The 20,272-nt window shown below is 35.5% G+C and overlaps 2 protein-coding genes across 2 annotated transcripts; both read right to left on the minus strand.

Moving 5' to 3' along the window:
• Window positions 1-545: 545 nt before the first annotated feature.
• On the minus strand, window positions 546-13,711 carry LOC143550640 (phenylalanine--tRNA ligase beta subunit, cytoplasmic-like). Its single transcript, XM_077041255.1, has 18 exons — window positions 13,517-13,711; window positions 13,347-13,402; window positions 13,125-13,231; window positions 12,417-12,546; window positions 12,213-12,328; window positions 12,049-12,115; window positions 11,888-11,929; window positions 11,037-11,078; window positions 10,823-10,899; window positions 10,502-10,628; window positions 10,114-10,410; window positions 9,918-10,019; window positions 9,707-9,841; window positions 1,438-1,512; window positions 1,259-1,366; window positions 1,049-1,144; window positions 899-982; window positions 546-748 (listed from the first exon to the last, which is right to left on the minus strand). Exons 1-18 carry the CDS (start codon window positions 13,572-13,574, stop codon window positions 680-682), a joined length of 1,788 nt encoding a protein of 595 aa, XP_076897370.1. The 5' UTR covers window positions 13,575-13,711; the 3' UTR covers window positions 546-679.
• A 1,065-nt stretch (window positions 13,712-14,776) lies between these two features.
• On the minus strand, window positions 14,777-19,790 carry LOC143550642 (O-fucosyltransferase 9-like). Its single transcript, XM_077041256.1, has 11 exons — window positions 19,535-19,790; window positions 19,005-19,437; window positions 17,806-17,878; window positions 17,629-17,696; window positions 17,336-17,424; window positions 16,309-16,506; window positions 15,970-16,174; window positions 15,708-15,875; window positions 15,458-15,625; window positions 15,189-15,379; window positions 14,777-15,110 (listed from the first exon to the last, which is right to left on the minus strand). Exons 2-11 carry the CDS (start codon window positions 19,398-19,400, stop codon window positions 14,960-14,962), a joined length of 1,707 nt encoding a protein of 568 aa, XP_076897371.1. The 5' UTR covers window positions 19,401-19,437; window positions 19,535-19,790; the 3' UTR covers window positions 14,777-14,959.
• Window positions 19,791-20,272: the final 482 nt, after the last annotated feature.

Here is a 20,272-nt window from a genome sequence, read left to right on the forward strand (position 1 = left end):
ATATACTCTACACTAAAATGTCAGTTTAGAAAATTAATAATTTGATAACTCAAGCTTCTCTTATCTTGTATGCATGTGTCTACATTGGTAGATTAACAGTAAGGACTTTCTCAAGAAGTATAAATATAAATATGATAATGCTTGAAATTCAATATTTATGCATCTGACAAAAAATGCCTATACAAAATTCGTTTATTTATATAACTTAAGTCATATACTTATATGTATATTATATTAGGTATCGATCCTGTAACTGACCATGGGATGTTCCCCACAAGAAACCCCTCGTCGTCTTCTCGTACAAATTTTGTGAGATGTTTAAGCTGATAATGATTAATTATTGGCATTAAACAGTTGTATGAAATTTTTAATAAGTTGTCAGAAGCAGAAGAAATAAATATATAAATCTTAGTGATAGATACTGGAAAACCAAATATTGATATTGAAAAAGTAGGATGGTTGGCCCAATTAGCGAAGGGCAATCTCCGATACAAGAATAACTTGATAATCAAAATAAACAAAACGAAAATGTAATACTTAAAAACATAACTTTGGTAGTTAATGCCTCATAACATTCAGCCCCTAACAGGGAGGATGCTTAATAATTTCAACAACAAATAAACAAAACTAAATAAGCTTAAAAAGGCCAATGCCTGTTACATAAAAAAAAAGAGTATGATTATAGCAGGCTCTCGATGTTGAGCTCCACGAAGGAGCATGGATCGGGTATGTCAAAGTTTGCCAGCACCTGTAACCAACAAATTTAGAGTTTATATTATGTTATATGTGTACAGCCTCCTAAAGTCATTTTGTTGCCTTTTCAACCCAACCCAATTTCTAAAATACAAACATGCAACCCATAAATTAGAAACATAGAATAGATAGTGAATTCAAGTACCTGCGGATGAACAATGCCAAAAGTTCCTATCCGTTTTCCTTTGTAAATGATGCCAGCTTGTCTTCCTGAAAGAAACTCGGCCTCCTACAAAATTGTATTATTTCATTAAACACTGAATAAAAAGATTTTAATCATGCAAGTAGCACGTACATGTGAGCGCTCAATGTAGTAACCAGTATTGTCCCCAGCCAATACAAACGGCGTGCCTGTTACTTCCATGATTCTGTCTACTAGCCCATGTATCAACTGCACACAAAAGATGAAAACTTTAAATTTCACTACCTAGATAGATTATGTATTCAAACATGCAGATAAAACAAAGAGGCAACATAAGCAAATATCTGAAAACATAAGTTTTACCTCAAAACCAGAAGTGGCACCACAGTAGAGAGCTGCCAGTCGGCGATGATTTGTGGCTCCCACATCTTTAGATTCGTCCAATACTGTTACATCTCCAACTTCAAATATCTAGAGTTCCAATGACAAGTAAGAAAAAGATAACCTAAGTAGAGAAGACACTATATGATTTCAAATTTTACCTTGATAGGTTTGGGATGATCTTTATTATGGGCTGCGGTTTTTAGTATCCCAGCCATCAGACTACTCCTTACCACCTGCATCATTCAAAAATTGCACATGTTGCATTATATAATGCAGTGTAAATTAATGGTTATAAGTAGAGGTGGCAAATGGGTTGGCTTGGGTCGAACGAGTCATGGGTTGAAAAGAGTCATGGGTCAAAACAAGTATGGGGCAGAATGGGTTTGGGTCAAAACGGGTCAATTAAAAAAGGGTTATTTTGGTTTGGGTCGAAATAGGTTAGGGTCGAACCGGGTTTTAAGTTTTTTTTTTTTTTTTTGTAAACGAGAATAACGGCGGAAACATTTTAGTTTTTTTACATTTTTTGTTTTTTATTTATATTTTAAGTTATTATTATTTTTTTTTTGAATTTTTTTAGGGGTTTTCTATTAAGATCAAAAGCCCTCAAAATAATATTCAAAAACTAGCAGTATACCCGCGCGATGTTGCGGCAACGATAATAATGATTTTTAGTAGTTACAAGACATGTAATGATTAGATCATAAAGATAACAAATAGCAAACCATATTAAGAAAGTCCGTGATAACTCGAACGCGTTTTGACCTATCAAAATCTTTGATCTTTGACCCAAAACAACAAGTAATACTCTAAAAAAATGATCGAAACTCACCAAAATTTATACTTCTTTTAAAGTGACACAAAATCATATTGTTTTATACCATGCACATATGTATTTGGTAAATCTTACATCGGAACGTCAACAAACTAAACACGCCGTGATTGTAAGGTTGAAATTTATTAAAATGTATATATTCAAATATATAAAAGAAAAAAGAAAATATAGATGAATATATGGATAAACTTAAGGGGGTGGAAGGGTAGTTATAATTTAAACTTACAAAAGTTGAATATAATTGAAGGGTTAAATTGATAATTATATTTTTAGGTTTATAAGTGCATATTTGAGTTGTACTCTTATGCTTAATTGACTTGTACATTATCACAAACACCTCAAAATAAAATAAAACTTACATTGAAACGTCGACAAAAATAAGCACGTTGCAATGGTAAAGTCGGGTTATTTTAAAACATAATATATTAAAAGATATAGAAGAAATAAAAATTTTAAATGAATATGTCAAATAAATGAGTAAAGTTTAGGGGTTTATTTGTAACTACTTCAAAAATTAACAAAGTTTTGTTGAAGTTAAAGAATCATAATTGTAATTATTTTCTAAACTAAATATTCTTAACCGTTCAAGATGTCTAAAATACTATATTACCCTTATATTTTCAAATTTTTATGCATTAAAGAAAGTAAACTATGCAATAGTGCGTGTACCTCTTAAATTTTAAGAGGTCCTTGCCATTTGCTTTATATATAGTATAGATATAGATAATAATAATAAAAAAATTATAACTCTAAATATAAATCATAAACAAAAAAAAGTAAAAACACAAATGTTTCCTACGTTGTCCTCGTTCCATAAAAAAAACCTAGAATCGAACCGAAACAGAAAGAATCGACGAAAATGAAACAAAAGAAACAAAAAACCAAAAAACCAAAACCGGACCACATCAATCGAAATCGAAAAAAATCAATCAAAACGAAACTAAAAGAATTCAAACCGAACAAAAACAAAACTGAAAAAACGAACAAAAACGAGTCCGGAATCAACCAGAAAGAAACAAAAGAAACCAAAACCCAACACGTCACGGGTGAAAACTCGTGTTGGCTTGAAACCTGAACCGAATTCGTTCCAATCTGAAACCCGTTTCGTGCCGAAACCTGTCTTGTACGAAAACCCGTTCCGATCCGAAACCTGTCCCATTTCCTTAGAACACTAACCCACATCGACCCATTTCTTTGAACTTGTCGACCCATTTTGACCGGAAAATAAAAGGATGGAATTTCAAATGACTTATTTTTTAGTTAAAACATTTTACCCAAACCAACTCATTTAACTTTTGAAACAACTCAAACTGACTCATTTGAAAGGCTTTGGGTCAAGATTGCCACCCCTAGTTATAAGGTGTCCGTTCTGTTTGTAGAGAATTTGAATGTTTAAATTTGAGTAGGTAAACTAATGGATGCTTTATTTTGGTAATCACGTGTTTGATAAAATCCTTCATGAGTAGACTAAGGTTTTTTTATATAAAATTTAAGGAACTTTAGGGCCATCTGTCCATGATTTACCAACTTGGTCAAATGATATCTTACTTCTCATGTTATTCAAAGATTGTGTGTCACTTTTATATCTCAGTTAATCTTAATAGTAATTTCCTGATTCAAAATACAGTCATGAAACTACAAACTATTATGATAAATTATTCGAATAGAATATGTCTGGTCATGAACAATATCTGATTAGGTTAATTATGATCAAACGGCTATGAAACTGATGGAAAAGATGGATCCTAGAAATAATGCATCATGTCAAAATTCTAACAAAAAGCGGGTTTTCTTTATTAAATTGTATCAAATGAAAGTTCCATTGTTTGATGCTTCTTGATTTCAATGCTAATGAAGTGTTCATAATGCTTCGCTGAAACTTTGTTATAAATTTAGCAGTTGTAAAAGCTCACGCTGGTTGATTTAAATTAAAATTATTCATAAATTTAATTCAAATATGTCACTACTTAGCATTTGTGAAAGCTCAGATTTAGCATTCATGTTTTAATTAGTACAAGTGTAAGTGTATAATACAGAATTAAAAAGTTGTAAAAATTAAAAACCTTCAGAAGTTCATTCTCATCTTAAAAGGCATCAAATTCATTATAAAACTTTGAAAACTCTTAATATCGAAACAAAATAGAACTTCACATAACTTATGATTATCAAGTAGTTGGCTAAGGATTTAATATTTAACTGTTACCATTAAAGTTAGCAAAACTATGAGATCTTCCCTTTTAAATATCTTTTGAACGATTTAAGTAACCCAAATTGTACTTAATTTACTCTTATGTCTACATAATTTATACTTTGCTCAATAATCATGCTTTTTTTTAAAGAAATGTACAATTAAATTTATGGCATATTACCCAACCAACATTTTTTACCTAGTCATAACTTAAAATGAAAAAAATATTTGTATGTATGTTATGTTGTGGTCTCCGATCCATCATGGGTCGGGTCCGGTTTAGACGAATAGACAGAATTAGGAGATTAAGTTGTTTGAGTTTTGGCCAAGCCCAATAGCTCTAATCAGGCCCAGTTTAGTTAAAGGGTTAAACCCTAATTGTCTAGTCTATATATTCTCTCCTGTACTTGTAAGTTGGTATCACTCAATAATAAGAAAACCCTAGTTATCGACAGTGGACGTAGGTCATACACCGTGACCGAATCACTTAAATCCTTGTGTCTCTTTCGTTTATTCTTTCGGTTTTACTATTGTATTCGTGTTTGTGTGTGACTCCGATCCTAACAATTGGCATCAGAGCCTGGTTCTCGATTATACACACAGTTCCGCCGCCGCCGCTCCGCCGCTACAGTTCCGCCGCCGCTGCTACAGTACCGCGCCGCTACAGTACCGCGCGCGCCGCTACAGTTCCGCCGCCGCTGCTACCGTTCCGCTGCCGCTGATTAGGGTTCCGCAGCTGCTGGTTCGTTTTTTCTGATCAGTTTCCAGTCCTTTTATTCCTTGGGTAGTTTTGGTTGTTTGCTGTAATCAAAACTCAGTTTGGATAATGGCTGAGGACGGAAAGATCAAGATTGAGAAGTTTGATGGTCAAGATTTTGGATGGTGGAAAATGCAAATTGAGGATTTGCTATGTCAGAAAGACTTAATGGAAGCACTAGAAGAGAGGAAACCGGAAAGTATGAAAGATGATGAGTGGAAGGTACTTGACAGAAAAGCCATAGCTGTTATTAGACTCTCACTAGCTAAGAATGTGGCATTCAATATTGTAAATGAAACTACCACGTATGGTCTTATGAAAGCCTTGTCAAATTATGTATGAAAAGCCTTCTGCATCAAACAAGGTATTTCTGATTAGACAGCTAGTTAACACCAGAATGAAGGAAGGGGCATCTGTTACCTCTCATGTTAATGACTTCAACACTATTATTTCTCGTTTGTCTTCTGTTGATATCAAGTTTGATGATGAAGTTCAAGCGTTACTCTTGTTATCCTCGTTACCCGAAAGTTGGTCAGGGACTGTTACTGCAGTCAGTAGTTCTTCTGGGAATACTAAGCTTACTTTTGAAGGAGTCCGGGATTTGATTTTAGGAGAGGACATAAGAAGAAGGAATTCTGGTGAGACATCTAGTTCTATATTGAGCACCGAAGGGAGAGGCAGGAGAAAAGAGAAAGGTAATGGCAGGGGTAGGTCAAAGTCTAGAAGAAGAAGTCAGTCAAAGCCCAGAAAAGACATTGAGTGTTGGAATTGCAAAGAAATGGGGCATTTCAGAAACCAATGCCCTAACCCCTCAATTTCAAAAGAAAATAAAGAATCTAAGAAGGAAGTTAATCTGGCCACCGGTTCAGATGATTCAGAAGGTTCAGAAGAGACTCTTATCTGCTGTGTTGAAGAATCAACAGATTCATGGATTATGGATTCTGGTGCATCTTTTCATGCCACTTATAGCACGAAGAAGATGAATCTCCGAACAGGTAATTTTGGTAAAGTTCGTTTGGCTAATAATCATGCTGTTGATATCACGGGGATGGGGGATATTGAACTAAAAACTTCATTGGGCACCTCATGGACTCTAAAGAATGTTCGGGTCGTTCCTAGCCTTAGAAGAAAGCTAATTTCTGTTGGGCAGTTAGATGACCAAGGATATGATGTTATGTTTGGTGGGGGTAAATGGAAAGTTGTGAAAATCTTGTGATCGCCAGAGGTAAAAAGAAGGGCACTTTATACATGGTTGAAATTCCAGCTGATGGGGTAAATGCAGTGACCAGTTGACCGAGTCAGTCTAGTTTGTGGCACCAACGACTCGGCCACATGAGTGAAAAAGGGATGAAAATGCTCGTTGCTAGAGGAAAAATTCCAGAACTGAAGAAGGTTGAATCTGAATTTTGTGAACCATGTGTTTTCGGTAAAAAGAAGAAAGTATCTTTTGTGAAGACCGGAAAACAACCGAAAGCTCAAAAATTGGAGCTTATTCACTCTGATGTCTATGGACCAACTTCAGTCTCTTCTTTGGGAGGATCGCACTATTATGTCACCTTCATTGATGATTCGACACGCAAGGTATGGGTTTACTTTCTTAAAAATAAATCTGATGTTTTTGATACTTTTAAGAAATGGAAAACTGCTGTTGAATTGGAAACTGATTTGAAGGTGAAATGCTTGAAGTCGGATAACGGTGGTGAATACGTTAGCAAAGAATTCCGTGATTATTGTGAAGAGTACGGTATTCGGATGATCTTTACAGTCCCTGGCACTCCTCAACAAAATGGAGTGGCAGAACGAATGAACAGGACGTTAAATGAAAGGGCAAGAAGTATGAGACTTAATGCCGAGCTTCCAAAGACGTTCTGGGCAGATGCAGTTAACACTGCAGCTTATTTAATTAACCGGGGATTGTCAGTACCGCTGGGTTTCAAGACACCAGAAGAAGAGTGGAAAGGTAAAGCTGCAGATTATAAGCATTTGAAAGTCTTTGGGTGTAGCGCTTATGATCTAGTGAAAAATGACAAGCTTGATGCTAAAGCTAAAAAATATGTTTTCATTGGATATGGGTCAAACGAAATGGGCTACAGGCTTTGGGATTTAGAAAGCAGAAAAGTAGTCAGAAGCAAGCATGCAACTTTTAATGAGGCTGAGTAATACAAAGATAGAAACACTTCAAAATCAAGGGTTCAGAAAGAGCAGGTTGAATATGAAATTGATGCTCAGAAAAAGACAGTTGAGTCAGCTACCGAACCCGAGACAGAAACTGAAGAAACCACAGTTCTCGAATTTGAAGATGATGATATTGGTGGAAATGAAGAGTCAGAGGGAGTCTCTGACAGTGGGAGTTCAGGGTCTGAGGATGAACAGTCTCCACAAGAACCTGACCCGCCTCAGCACTGGGTTAGGAGGTCCACCAGAGTTTCTAAACAGCCGGTACGTTACAAACCTTCAGTTAATTATCTCCTTTTAACTGAAAATGGTGAGCCAGAGAGTTATTATGAAGCACTTAAGTTGAAAGATTCGCTCCAGTGGGAGCATGCTATGAAGGAGGAGATGAACTCTTTGAGTAAAAACCAGACATGGGTTTTAACCAAGTTTCCACCAGATAAAAGAGTTCTACAGAATAAATGGGTCTATAGAGTCAAGGAAGAACATGATGGGTCTAAACGATACAAAGCTCGTTTAGTGGTCAAGGGTTTCCAGCAAAAGAAGGGAATTGATTATAATGAAATATTCTCTCCAGTTGTGAAGATGACCACCATCAGATTGATCTTAAGTATTGTTGCTGCAGAAAATTTACATCTAGAGCAATTAGATGTTAAGACAGCATTTTTACATGGTGATCTTGACGAGGAGATCTATATGGCACAACCTGAGGGATTTCAGGTTGCCGGGAAAGAAAAATGGGTCTGCAAATTGAAGAAAAGCTTGTATGGTCTGAAGCAGGCACCTAGGCAATGGTACCTAAAGTTTGATGATTTTATGGTGAGAACTGGGTACAAGAAATGCGAGGCCGACCATTGCTGCTACTTAAAGAAGTTTAAAGGCTCATATATCATTCTACTTCTTTATGTAGATGATATGTTAATTGCAGGATCTGATATGAAGGAGATTCGCAAGTTGAAGAAACAGTTGTCTGATGAATTTGAGATGAAAGATCTTGGTCCAGCCAAACAGATTTTGGGGATGAGTATATCCAGAAAGAAAGATGGCTCCATAACACTATCCCAAGAGAAATACATAGGGAAAGTGTTAGAAAGATTCAGGATGAATGATGAGAAGACTAAACCTAGAAACACACCTCTGGGAAGTCATTTCAAACTTACCAAAGACCAGTCTCCCAGAACAGAGGAAGAAAGAACAAAGATGGCTAAAGTTCCGTATGCATCTGCTGTTGGCAGTCTCATGTACGCCATGGTTTGTACACAGCCAGACATTGCTCATGCTGTCGGGGTAGTTAGTCGTTTTATGTCGGATCCGGGAAAGGAACATTGGGAAGCGGTGAAATGGTTACTCAGATACTTAAAGGGTACTTCCAGTTTGGGGTTATGTTTTAAGGGGAAGGATACAATTCTCAGGGGTTATTCAGATGTTGATCCGGGTGGATGTAAGAAGACGTTTAAAAGCACTACTGGTTATGTTTTCACAGTTGGGGGAACAGCAGTATGTTGGATGTCCAGACTTCAGAAAAGTGTTGCTTTATCAACCACTGAGGCAGAATATATGGCAGCAGCCGAAGCAAGTAAAGAATTAGTATGGTTGAAAACTTTTCTTGAAGAGTTGGGAAAGAAACAGGCAGAGTTCTTCTTATATTGTGACAATGAGAGTGCAGTGAAACTTGTGAAGAATCCAGTCTATCATTCGAAGACTAAGCACATCGGGAGGAGATATCACTTTGTCAGAGATTTGATCAGTGATGGTGTTTTCAGTTTGAAAAATATCTCAGGTGCTAAGAATCCAGCAGATATGTTCACCAAGCCGGTGATGCTGGATAAGCTGAAGCTGTGCAGAGCTTCAGCAGGCCTTCAGGAATAATGTTGAGAAGGCGAAGGATAACTAGGAGGTGCAAAACCAGATGGGTTTTATTTTACATGTACAAGGCAATGCAGGTGAAGACATTTTACGTCTCCAAATGGGAGCAGGTTGAAATGTTTGACGCATCCAAGTGGTGGTTTAGAGAAGATGTCTCGAAGCCCAAGTGGGAGATTGTTATGTTGTGGTCTCCGATCCATCATGGGTCGGGTCCGGTTTAGACGAATAGACAGAATTAGGAGATTAAGCTGTTTGAGTTTTGGCCAAGCCCAATAGCTCTAATCAGGCCCAGTTTAGTTAAAGGGTTAAACCCTAATTGTCTAGTCTATATATTCTCTCCTGTACTTGTAAGTTGGTATCACTCAATAATAAGAAAACCCTAGTTATCGACAGTGGACGTAGGTCATACACCGTGACCGAACCACTTAAATCCTTGTGTCTCTTTCGTTTATTCTTTCGGTTTTACTATTGTATTCGTGTTTGTGTGTGACTCCGATCCTAACAATGTATGGGTGGGGTTATGTAATGTCAATAATACAAGATATCTGATGAATCACAAAATGATATTTATATATTGTTGCTAAACAGAAATAATAGAAGTGGAAGTAAAACCTCAAAATCTGCAGAGCGAGGATTTCCAATGATAACTGCAGTTGATTTGTCATCTATACGGTTCAGCATAGGGAAATTCTCTTTGTAAGAGCATAGAATCCATGTCAGCACTTCTGTATAACCACACAATGCAATCTAAACAGAAAAAACACATACAGATAACTCACATAAAATGATACATATACCAAGATTGATCTAACAAAATATGCACCTCTGTTCTAATAAGATCACTGAACTGATTCAGAGGAAAAGGCTTCAAAGATGCAGGTATCTGCTTCTCTATTTTATTGAAACCATAAGCAATCGCCACGTCCTTTGTAATTTATTACCGTAAAACAGAAATTTCATGTCAGTAAAATTAAAACTGAGTCACTGCTACAAATGGATATGAAAAGAATAACAGATACCTCTGCAACATCACATGCATGAAGAACATCACTTCTGGTTGGTGGTACAGACACAGTGAAAGTACATTCGTTATCCTCTGGCACTGATTGTTTCACATGTAACTGCATTTTGTTCAACAACCCAGCAACCTTGTTTGCCTCTAATGAAACTCCAGCTATACGATTTATGTATGATAAAGACACCTTCATGTCATAGGGCGATAATTCAGGGAAAATATAGGATTTCCCATCAGGATATGTTACTTCAACTGGTTCAGCCTCGAATTTCCGTTCACAGTACATGGAAAACATTGTAACCTGCGGTATAAAAATTGCAGTCTTATCATTTTCTTGTGGTTTAATTGCCTTTATTAAGCAAAACACGCAAACAAATTCTTCAAAACTTTACCATTGTGTTCAAGACAATCTTGGCCTTGGTCAAATCAGTGGCTGTGCATTCGATGAATACATTCTTAGTCTTTAAAGAAATAGCTGAGTGTGCTCCATTAATTATTGGGGGTAGAGACAATACGATTCTGCAAAAATATCCAAAAAATTAGGTTGCATTATCATGTTAAACCTTACAATATATGTTGCCAACTCAAAGTGACTTGTTTTGTTACAGATGCTTGATCATATACAATTCTAGTAGTGACAACAAATTATAGATACTAAAAATATATAACTCTAATGAAAATAACCCTAACTACTAAATAAAAAGATGGAATACCTGTTTCGGTCATAAATAACAGGGAAAACAGGCGAATCTTCAATTATGTGCAAGTATTTCTTCAATTTCAAATCGGACTGCCATTTTGTAAGGAAAAAAAGGCATTAAAATAAAAGAAAGAAAATATTATCTGTCAACAACCCAAAAAAAGTCCGCAAATTTACACGTATTTACACACACTTTAAAATACATATGCATATACATATATATATACCTTGTAAAACTCCATCAGCTTATCAGCTCTGAAAGTTTCCACCTGTAAAAGAAGTCATGGCCAGCATAAGCAAATTTCTTACTACAAAACCAACTGGAAATAAGCAAAGTAACCGATAATGGCATCTGATAATAAAAATTGTAACTTCCAAATTTTAAGTAAGAGTTTTGTCTTGACATACTGGTAAAATGAATGTAGATATGAGTAACTTTATATTATGTATGCGTATATACACAAATCAAGTTAAGGGGGTGTTTGGGATTCCTTATTATACTTCCTTATAACTTTTCATTAAGTTAATAAGTTACAAAAGTGTAACTTATGGAACTTTTCCTCTCACAGTATAAGCAATCCCAAACACCTTATTACTTCTCAAAAAGTTTATAAGTTATAAGTTGGTAAAAATAAGCAATCCCAAACACCCCCATATAATGTATATATGTGTGAACCCTCGGGTGGGCAAAAGTAAAATTGCACTAATTTTGACGTTATTTTACTAATCTCGTGAAAATAACGTTAAAAGTGGCGGAAGGTTAATCAGGCATCATGTGGTGGCGTTGATAGCCGAAAGACAAGGGCACATGCACCGATCAGCCGGTGTCCCGATGATTGAGTGCTATGTGCCTTATGTTCAAGGCTTGATGCAAAACTACTATCGAGCCAAGGGTCTCACCGGAAGCAGCCTCTCTATCCCTATGGGATAGAGGTAAGGCTGTCTACATCTTACCCTCCTCAGACCCTACCATAGCATTGCTATTGGTGGGATATACTGAGTACGATGATGATGATGATGATGATGATGATGATGATGATGATGATGAAACACCCCCATATATAATGTTCCTTTTTACCTGTTTTAGTGGCTTAAATTCTATCTCTGATGGTGGCAAAGCCTGCGCAAATTGAGAAAAGATAAAACATAAAATGTTAATAATGTTACTGGTATGCCTTTTTTTAAACTTGTGACAAGTAGAACACCAAAAATCATATTGTATTTAATAAAATAACAAACCTCATATGTAAATGGGCCCTCTATTGTGTCCAAATCATGTGTTCCAATAGCAACCAGAGTTCTTCGCCTGAAAAGGTTGCGACACAAGAAAGTATCACAAAAACCATATACACACATATGTATGTACCTTGCAGAGGGTAACAAAAGTAAGATTTATATATTACCTGCATATATTCTGATGAAGCTTATCTTGGAGGTCAATAAAGCTGTTATATCTCGCCTCATCAAAAGTTATCCCTCTCAAAACAGCACAAACAACAAATGGACGTATCATAGCTGTCTGTAACATAATAAATAAGATAAAAATTACAACTAAATACATGAAACTGAAAACACAACACACCAGTGTCTGTTTATGAGATGCATACCTCAGGCTTTACATGCATTTTAAGCATAGATTCCTTAGCAATAACAGCAAGTTTGTAATTAGGTACAGAATCAACACCACAAAATATGCGCAGTGACTGAACAAGTCCCTCAAGGCAAAGCAAATCATATCTGCATTTAAAAAAAAATGAAATTGGTACTGAAACCATATGCCAAATATCATATCATTTTTTTCAGATCGGTACCTGTACCATTAAAAATACCAGAAAAAAGGGTACAGAAACCGAAAACATGAGAAAACAAAGTACAGATACTTGTGCTCAGTCGGGGCCGGCATTCAGTAAACTAGGAGTGTGCACGGTTTGGTTATTAGCTTATCCAAAATAACCAATTGGTTTTCAGTTAACCGGTCCAGTTTATTTGGTTATTTTTTCGGTTTCGGTTAATAACCAAAATCAAACTTGGTCTAAAACGTTTACTTAACAATAAATCATACATACATGAAGTGGAGGTATAAAACATGAAATACTTGAAATGGAGGTATAAAACTTAGAAATATATGAAAACATGAATTGTTCGGTTCGGTTAGGTTAATTTCGGTTCACTAACGGTTCAGTTTCTGCGCACCCCTACGTATAATATTACTCATCCGTAATTTGAAATAAGCATGGTAAAATCTCTTAATTAGTGAAGATTAGAAGATGAGTAATATAATAATAATAATAATAATAATAATAAAATAGGGTTACCTATTGGCAGGGACGTCAATTTTGTAGATAATTTCTTCATCACCACCGACATCATCATCCTCTTCCTTCAGATGCTTCTCCTTTCTTATAATCGCTTTCTCAGTTGTCTGGTGGTATATTATTCATATTTAATATTAGCAGCTAATTATTATTATTATTATTATGCACATCTTGCTAATATACAAGTAGATTAGGGTTAAGATGTGCAAATACAAAACTTACCACATCGTCTAGCTCGATTCCGAATTCGAAGCACAGTTCATCGAATTCATCTTGTGCTGACAGACAGACAGACAGACAGACAGACAGACAGACAGACAGACAAAAATGAACATTACCATTAAGATGAAACTGTCGAAATATGAAGAGTTGAGAGTGAAATAAGTACTGACTGTAGGTGCGGCCTAGGGCTTGGAACAGAAGGTCTCTTCCCACACTCACGGTAGGCATGATGGAAGATTCAAATCACAGATAGATAACAAAATCAACTGGAAATAATAAGATGATGAAGAAGAAGAAGAAGATGATGTTGAACTAATTTGCGGCTCAATCTGTAATCGGATACATCAAGTAATGTATTGCAGCAAGCAAATGTTGATTGATATAATCTCAATGGAGGCGGGGTGGGTTGAATGGCGTTAGTTAGGTATGTAGGGTTGTAATTGTAAACCAAACCATGAGTTCGACCTTTGTATGGCAAGTTGTACATTTATTTTCGGACTTTTAAGTATTCATTTCACATGGCATAGTCGAGCTCGAGCCAAGCTTTGACTCATATTAGGTACTACACGAGCTTGAACCGAGCTTATGCTCGTTAAAGTTTTTCTCAAAATATATGAAAATAATTTTCAAAAAAGTATATAACTTAATAGATAAATAATAACTGAGCCGAGCTTGAGTTTGAAATAACAACTCACAAGCTAAGCTTGAGCTTGAAACGAACCGAGCTCGAGCTCTAGTAAATCAAAACAAACCAAACTCAAGCCTAGTTGAGCTCAAGTTTGGCTCGTTTACACCATCAAATTTCGACCGGTCTAATCTAATTAAACTAGAGGTGTGCACGATTTAGTTCGGTTTTGTTAATGGTAATAACCAAAACCATAACCGAACACTTTGGTTATTATTTAAACACGTATCCAACTAATGTCATTACATAACGGATTGATGTGAAATTTTGACAAATTTAATGTTTGGGTTTAGTATATACGGGATGGGATCATTTTGGGTCGAGTCGTGAGAACATTTAACTTATTTGTTTCACATGTAAGCAACTTTTTTTCTACTTGAGTATATAACAAGTACACAAAATCCACCTTTTATGATATCCGGTGCTAATGATGCATGAATATAATAATTAATAAATGTTATCAATAATTACGCTCTTATAAAAGAGCTTAGAGTGTGATTGTCTTATAAATTCAATAAATAGTTCGGACACATACATAGTGTTATGATCAAATACAAATAGATTATAACATGCAAAACGTACAAAGTGAACGAAAAAAAGGCGATGACATGACTTGAAAGTTTATGGGTGTGGCTATATTCCTGTTCCTTTTGGACCTCACCAACATTTATAAGATGACAAGAGTTACCATTAACCATTACAACTTTTTTATATTTTCATTCTAACTGACAACATAAAATCAAGAAAAGAACAAGTTATATAATTTGAATTTAAGTGCCTCCAAGTATATACACTTCAGTAAGCATATAAACCTCATCTAGATACAAATCAATAATAATCATAAAATGACTAACTACACGTGTAAAAAGAATTTTCACTCTAGTGAAAGCCTCTTAAGGCCATCATGCATATATATGTATATATACTACTATCTTGTTGAGTTTTTAGCAGGTGCTTGTTTACACATGCAATCTGGCATCGGATACGTAAAAAGGGAGGCACTCGGCTTCCTCACTTCACTTCCCTTAACATCGCTATGATGAAGCATATCTCGCAACTGTCTCTGAAAGCTCTCCCATCTGAAACAACATCCTCGTTAAATATCTTACTTAACATACAGTTGACATGTTTTCATAAAACATAAGAAAAATGCTTACTTGATTTTAGGACTATCAAACAATTGAGCTAACTTTCTCTTGTCGGGTATTATTGTTTTGGCATGTCCTTCATAGGAGAAACGCCTATGACCGATTAAAAAATGAGGGAAGTTTCCGCCCTGTGTAGTAACAAAAACCTCGCTGTATAGACATATTGTGTAATCAAGAGCAGCCAGTCGTGATGAGTACCCCTGCACTCGATCAAAACCGAAAATATTAAATAGTTATAATGGAAATTAAGTTAATGGAAAAAATAATAATAATAATACCATAAATGGAGCAAGCTCCTCAGGCGAAGCTAATGTATCCTTGGTTTCTAAGCGTGGAAACATCTGTTTTAGCGGTGCCATATATTTTTCAGCCTTGTATATTTTACCTGCTGCCACGTATACCAGCGTGTTGTTATCAAAACCCATGCCCCTAAGCATCATTCCAACCTACAAAAGATGTAACTTTTGGTTGATATAATCTCTTAAATAATGAGAATTTGTCAAAAATATATAAAACTCATTCGACTACCTCTAGGGGAGTTAAAGGGCATTTTCCATCCATCCTAATTGCACCTGGTCTTATTACTCGGTTCTTCTTCCGGAACTTTCCTCTCCAACTTCTTTCACGAGCAATATCCATTTCCTGTTGTTCTTCCTCACCCCCATCATATACACAACATGAAAATGCAACCATGTCCTTCAAAACAAACATTTCAACTTTCAGTAATATGCTAAAACAAAATTATCAGTTACAAATAAAACATAATCCGGTTACAAGTAAATAGGCGTACCTCTTCAAAACGAAGATGGACTGAAATATACTTGCCACCGCTGCTAGAAGCATTCCGGATCATCTTATCAACCATTTTAGCCGCAAGTGTGCGTATAGGTTCTGAAAACCTAAGTGCCCCAAAATTTGATAAACATCTAAGGCCTTGGATTTCTGAAGGAACAGCGTGAGCCAATCTATTAGAGAATGGAGCAATCCGTACTGCCCTGCATAATCAATAACCAGAGGGACTTAACATTACATTTTTTCTTTGCGTTTAACATTAATCTCTAGTTATTAGAGAATATATATTATCATAATAATATGTTGCCTCTAATATTAATGTGCCAAATTTACATACCCCAACTCCTGAAGCTTTGGCAGGACCTTCTGAAGGTAGTAAGTTGGACTTGACCAACCTTTGACTCTCAAATTGACAATATTGCTTATGTTGTGGTCAAAACGTTCCAATATATCTTCGGGTAATTCTCTAACCACGTTTACGTGATGTCTCAATGCGTATATGAAGAACTCCTCATCAAATATATCCCCAAACTTGCTGTGCAATATACAACCGATGTTTACAAACTTACATACATATAAAGATGGAAAAATATGATGCTTTGACCCGTTTGGTTGAAACGTAACCTAAATTCATGAATAAAGAGTCGAATGGCCACCTTTTGTTGTGTTTCTAATACTGTGCGTAATGTATTGTTTACAGCACACACAAAAGACCAGCAATTAATAAGAAAGTGACACTGGTGCTAGAATAAAAGCTCGATACTAATTTAACTTTAAACAGATAACTTATCACGTAGATCCGTCTGGTAAGAGTCAACCAAATAGACAAAGGGGCTTCGGGTAATTATTAAAATTAATAAGGAGTTGTTTTCTTTTGGTCAAATAATTATACAGGAAACTATATCATATATTCTTTTTGTTTAGTCCTTGGTTTATAAAATTCCAATGTGGTACTTATAACCGATGTGGCCGTAAAAAGAAAACTTGTATTAATTTGTAACATAGAAAGATCTAATAATTTGTTCAGCTCTTAAGGAAAAAATTTTTTAACAGAGAGGGTTACTTATATCATTTCTCATTAAGTTATACCTTTCCATAGTCCTTTTGGATGCATATTATTCCAATTCTTATCAAATATGAGGCGTCACATGCGTAAGGACAGATATATGCATTTAATGCTTGCCTACTTCTCTAGATATGACTATATTGACCCTAGAAAATCGTTACCATGCACTTTAAACTGATTAATGCAACTTGCAAGAACATTTAAACAGCCCGTAACTTTTACTATCAATTTTAAGGGAATACCAAAAGAAAAACAAGAAAGATGGACGAAAATAAAAATATGAAAAATAAAAAGGTACCTTGAATCACGCCACACACTGTTCAAATGAAAGATTGGAATCACGAGCGTGGCATTTAGTAGCCCAGCCACCGCCACTGCATCACATATCTGTTATTATAGCTAAATGAGTTTGATAATTTAATATAGTATAACAAAACTGCTAAATATTACTCAATTTAAATCTACTTTCTAGTAACGACATGAATATAATTATTCTCTTTTATGGACAATGCATTCATAAATGTGTCATGTAGATGTAATACAAACAAGATACTGCCAATTTAAACTTTAATCATTTCTAAAAACAAGTACCGATAATCTTTGTTGGTTCAGCCCGCCATTTGCTTCAATTATGAGGAAACCATTTGATTTTGGTAGTTCTGCAATTGTAGCAAACGAACACATTTTTAGAAAGGATTAGAATCAAATAGCTTGAAAATACCATCTGTAATTCATTTGTCTGGATCAAGTTAACTGAAAACTACAAACCTGCTTGAGAATTCTGAAGATTAATACAAGGTTTCCAAGATTGACGTGATTTCATGTTCCATACATTCATCATCTATGAAAAAAATTACAACTTTAGGCCATAAAACTATAAAAGCATAACTTCCTAATAAGTAATAACCACTAAACAAGATTCAACTAAAAATGAAGTTGATGACAATTTTTTAAATTATCATAAAAAATGTTGCTTTATTGATTAATAGCCCATATTTGGATTAATCTATATCATAAGCTTTCAAACTAGAAATGAGCAGTTTGTCCCAAATACACGTACTCGTACCCGTACCGATTTAGCCTATTCGGTACGGGTATTGGTACTCATTTTTGTTGAATTTTGGTACAGGTACTGGTATATTTGGTATTTTGTACCTGTTTGGAGTATATAAGGGTTTAATTGGGATTCTTCATCTTTAATATATAAAATAAATTCTCCAACCATGTTATTATTGAACAAGTACCAAACGTTTCTTCAAAATTAAATAATATAACATCCAAGACTCGAACCAACAAGCAAATCATTTAAAGTCGGTGACCGAATTAGGGTTCTTCAATACTATCTTATCATTAAATCGACGGCCAATTTGGTACATGTACTAATTTGGTACCCGGTACGTACATGTGCAAGTACCATACCCGGACTATTTCAGGTTGTTTGTTACTCGTACTAGTACCGGTTTCAAGATCGTCGAAGATTTGGAAATAAAAAAGTAAAGTGGTACATAAATGGGTACTGTACCATAATACCCGTACCATAACGAAAAATTTGGTACGAGTATTGGTACGTGTTTAATTGATTTTTGGTACGAGTACAATCGGGTACAGGTACTATCCCAAGCTCATCCCTATTTCAAACCACATTAGCGTGTTCAACTTAAAAACACCTCGAATCTAACACTCACACTTTCTTAATGACTAATCAGGCATGTGGGTCACACTTTCAATGTGAAAAACATAAGGCAATTAAATGAATAACATGAAAGGAAACTCATACACATTGCACCTTGCTGGTTCCTCACGAGTAAATATAATACGTTTCCAAAGCGCCCTAATTTAACAACCTAAAATCTAACACCAGGATCTTCCTAACAGAACAAAGTGAACGAGATAAAACGTATCCATGGTAATTAAAGAAGCCTAAACATGTTAAAAACAAAAAAAACATTACATAGATAGCACATTACCAGGTCATTGCTTCGATTATTTTCCGCCTCTATATACGGCCACAAGTGTTGAAAAACCTGAGGACTTCGATACGTCGACCCTAAAGGCGCCGCTTTACCAGTACCTTTACTTCGCAAACCGACATCAAAACCTACCGTACCCATATACAAGAGCATCGCCGATACATAAAGAAGCGGCGCAAACAACAAAACCCCTCTCCGCCGATACACCGCCGATATCACAACGTAAACCCACCTCTCAACAAAGCTTTGCAGCTTCACCTCCACCCCACCACCACCACCGCCCCCGCCCCGAAAACTGCCCCCTTTATGCCTGCGGTATCTAGGCGAGGAAGGCGGCGACGGGGACGGTGAGACGCTACCGCTCCCCCGACCTAACCGACTGTAACCGTGCATTTGTGGGATCCTTGTACTAGATTAATTTCTACAAATCCTACAACAAGTTTTTACAATCATAATATATCCAGTAACTATAACTCAATTACACAGATATTACATACAAATTATACACAAATTAGCAATTTACTTACCAGTAGCAAGCACTATGAAGATGGGTTTGCAAAATTGTAACTTAAAACCCCAAACCCAGATGAGAAAATACAGAAATAATCAATGTTAAGTGTTAATTAGCAAGAGGAAATAATAAAAATTAATAATATTAAGAAGAAGAGGTGGAGATTGAACTTCAGAAGCTGCATATGTTTACTGACTTCTGATCTTCAATCGAAATGGGAAAGTACAAAAGAGTCTTTTGAGAGTCACTTTGGGTGTTCTTAGTTCGTTTGCGTTAATAATAATTATGAGTTTTTTTACTCTTGGGGTGTTTTCACCGACATGGATATATGTGTCGGCAACTGCAATATATATAGTCAAGCTTGGGTTTGGCTCGGTTTTGAAATCAAGTTAAAAATTTGAGCTTGAGTTTGGTTTAAACTACTTTCACCGGCAATCTCACAATCTCAATCTCACAATCTCAATCTTACATTATAAAATTAATTTTTCTCTCTCCAATCTACATAATTTAACTCATCCCAATCTTTTATACACATTTACAACCCATCCCAACTTAAAAAAATGTTTTTTTCACGAAGTTCGTTTTTAATAAAATTTATATCGGAATGTTCATAAATTTTTTTTAAGAAATATCGTTTATTTAATTATTTTTTTTAGTTAGAATATTAAAAGTTAATTAAATAATTAAGTTATCGGGGGTTAATTTGGATTGCAATCTAGATTGCATAATTTTCTTTTTTCAATTTCTTTTTTAA

This window comes from Bidens hawaiensis, unplaced genomic scaffold (genome assembly GCF_021521415.1).
Source record: "Bidens hawaiensis isolate Kalapana, Puna unplaced genomic scaffold, B.hawaiensis_p1.1 tig00016121_1, whole genome shotgun sequence".
Lineage (NCBI taxonomy): Eukaryota > Viridiplantae > Streptophyta > Magnoliopsida > Asterales > Asteraceae > Bidens > Bidens hawaiensis.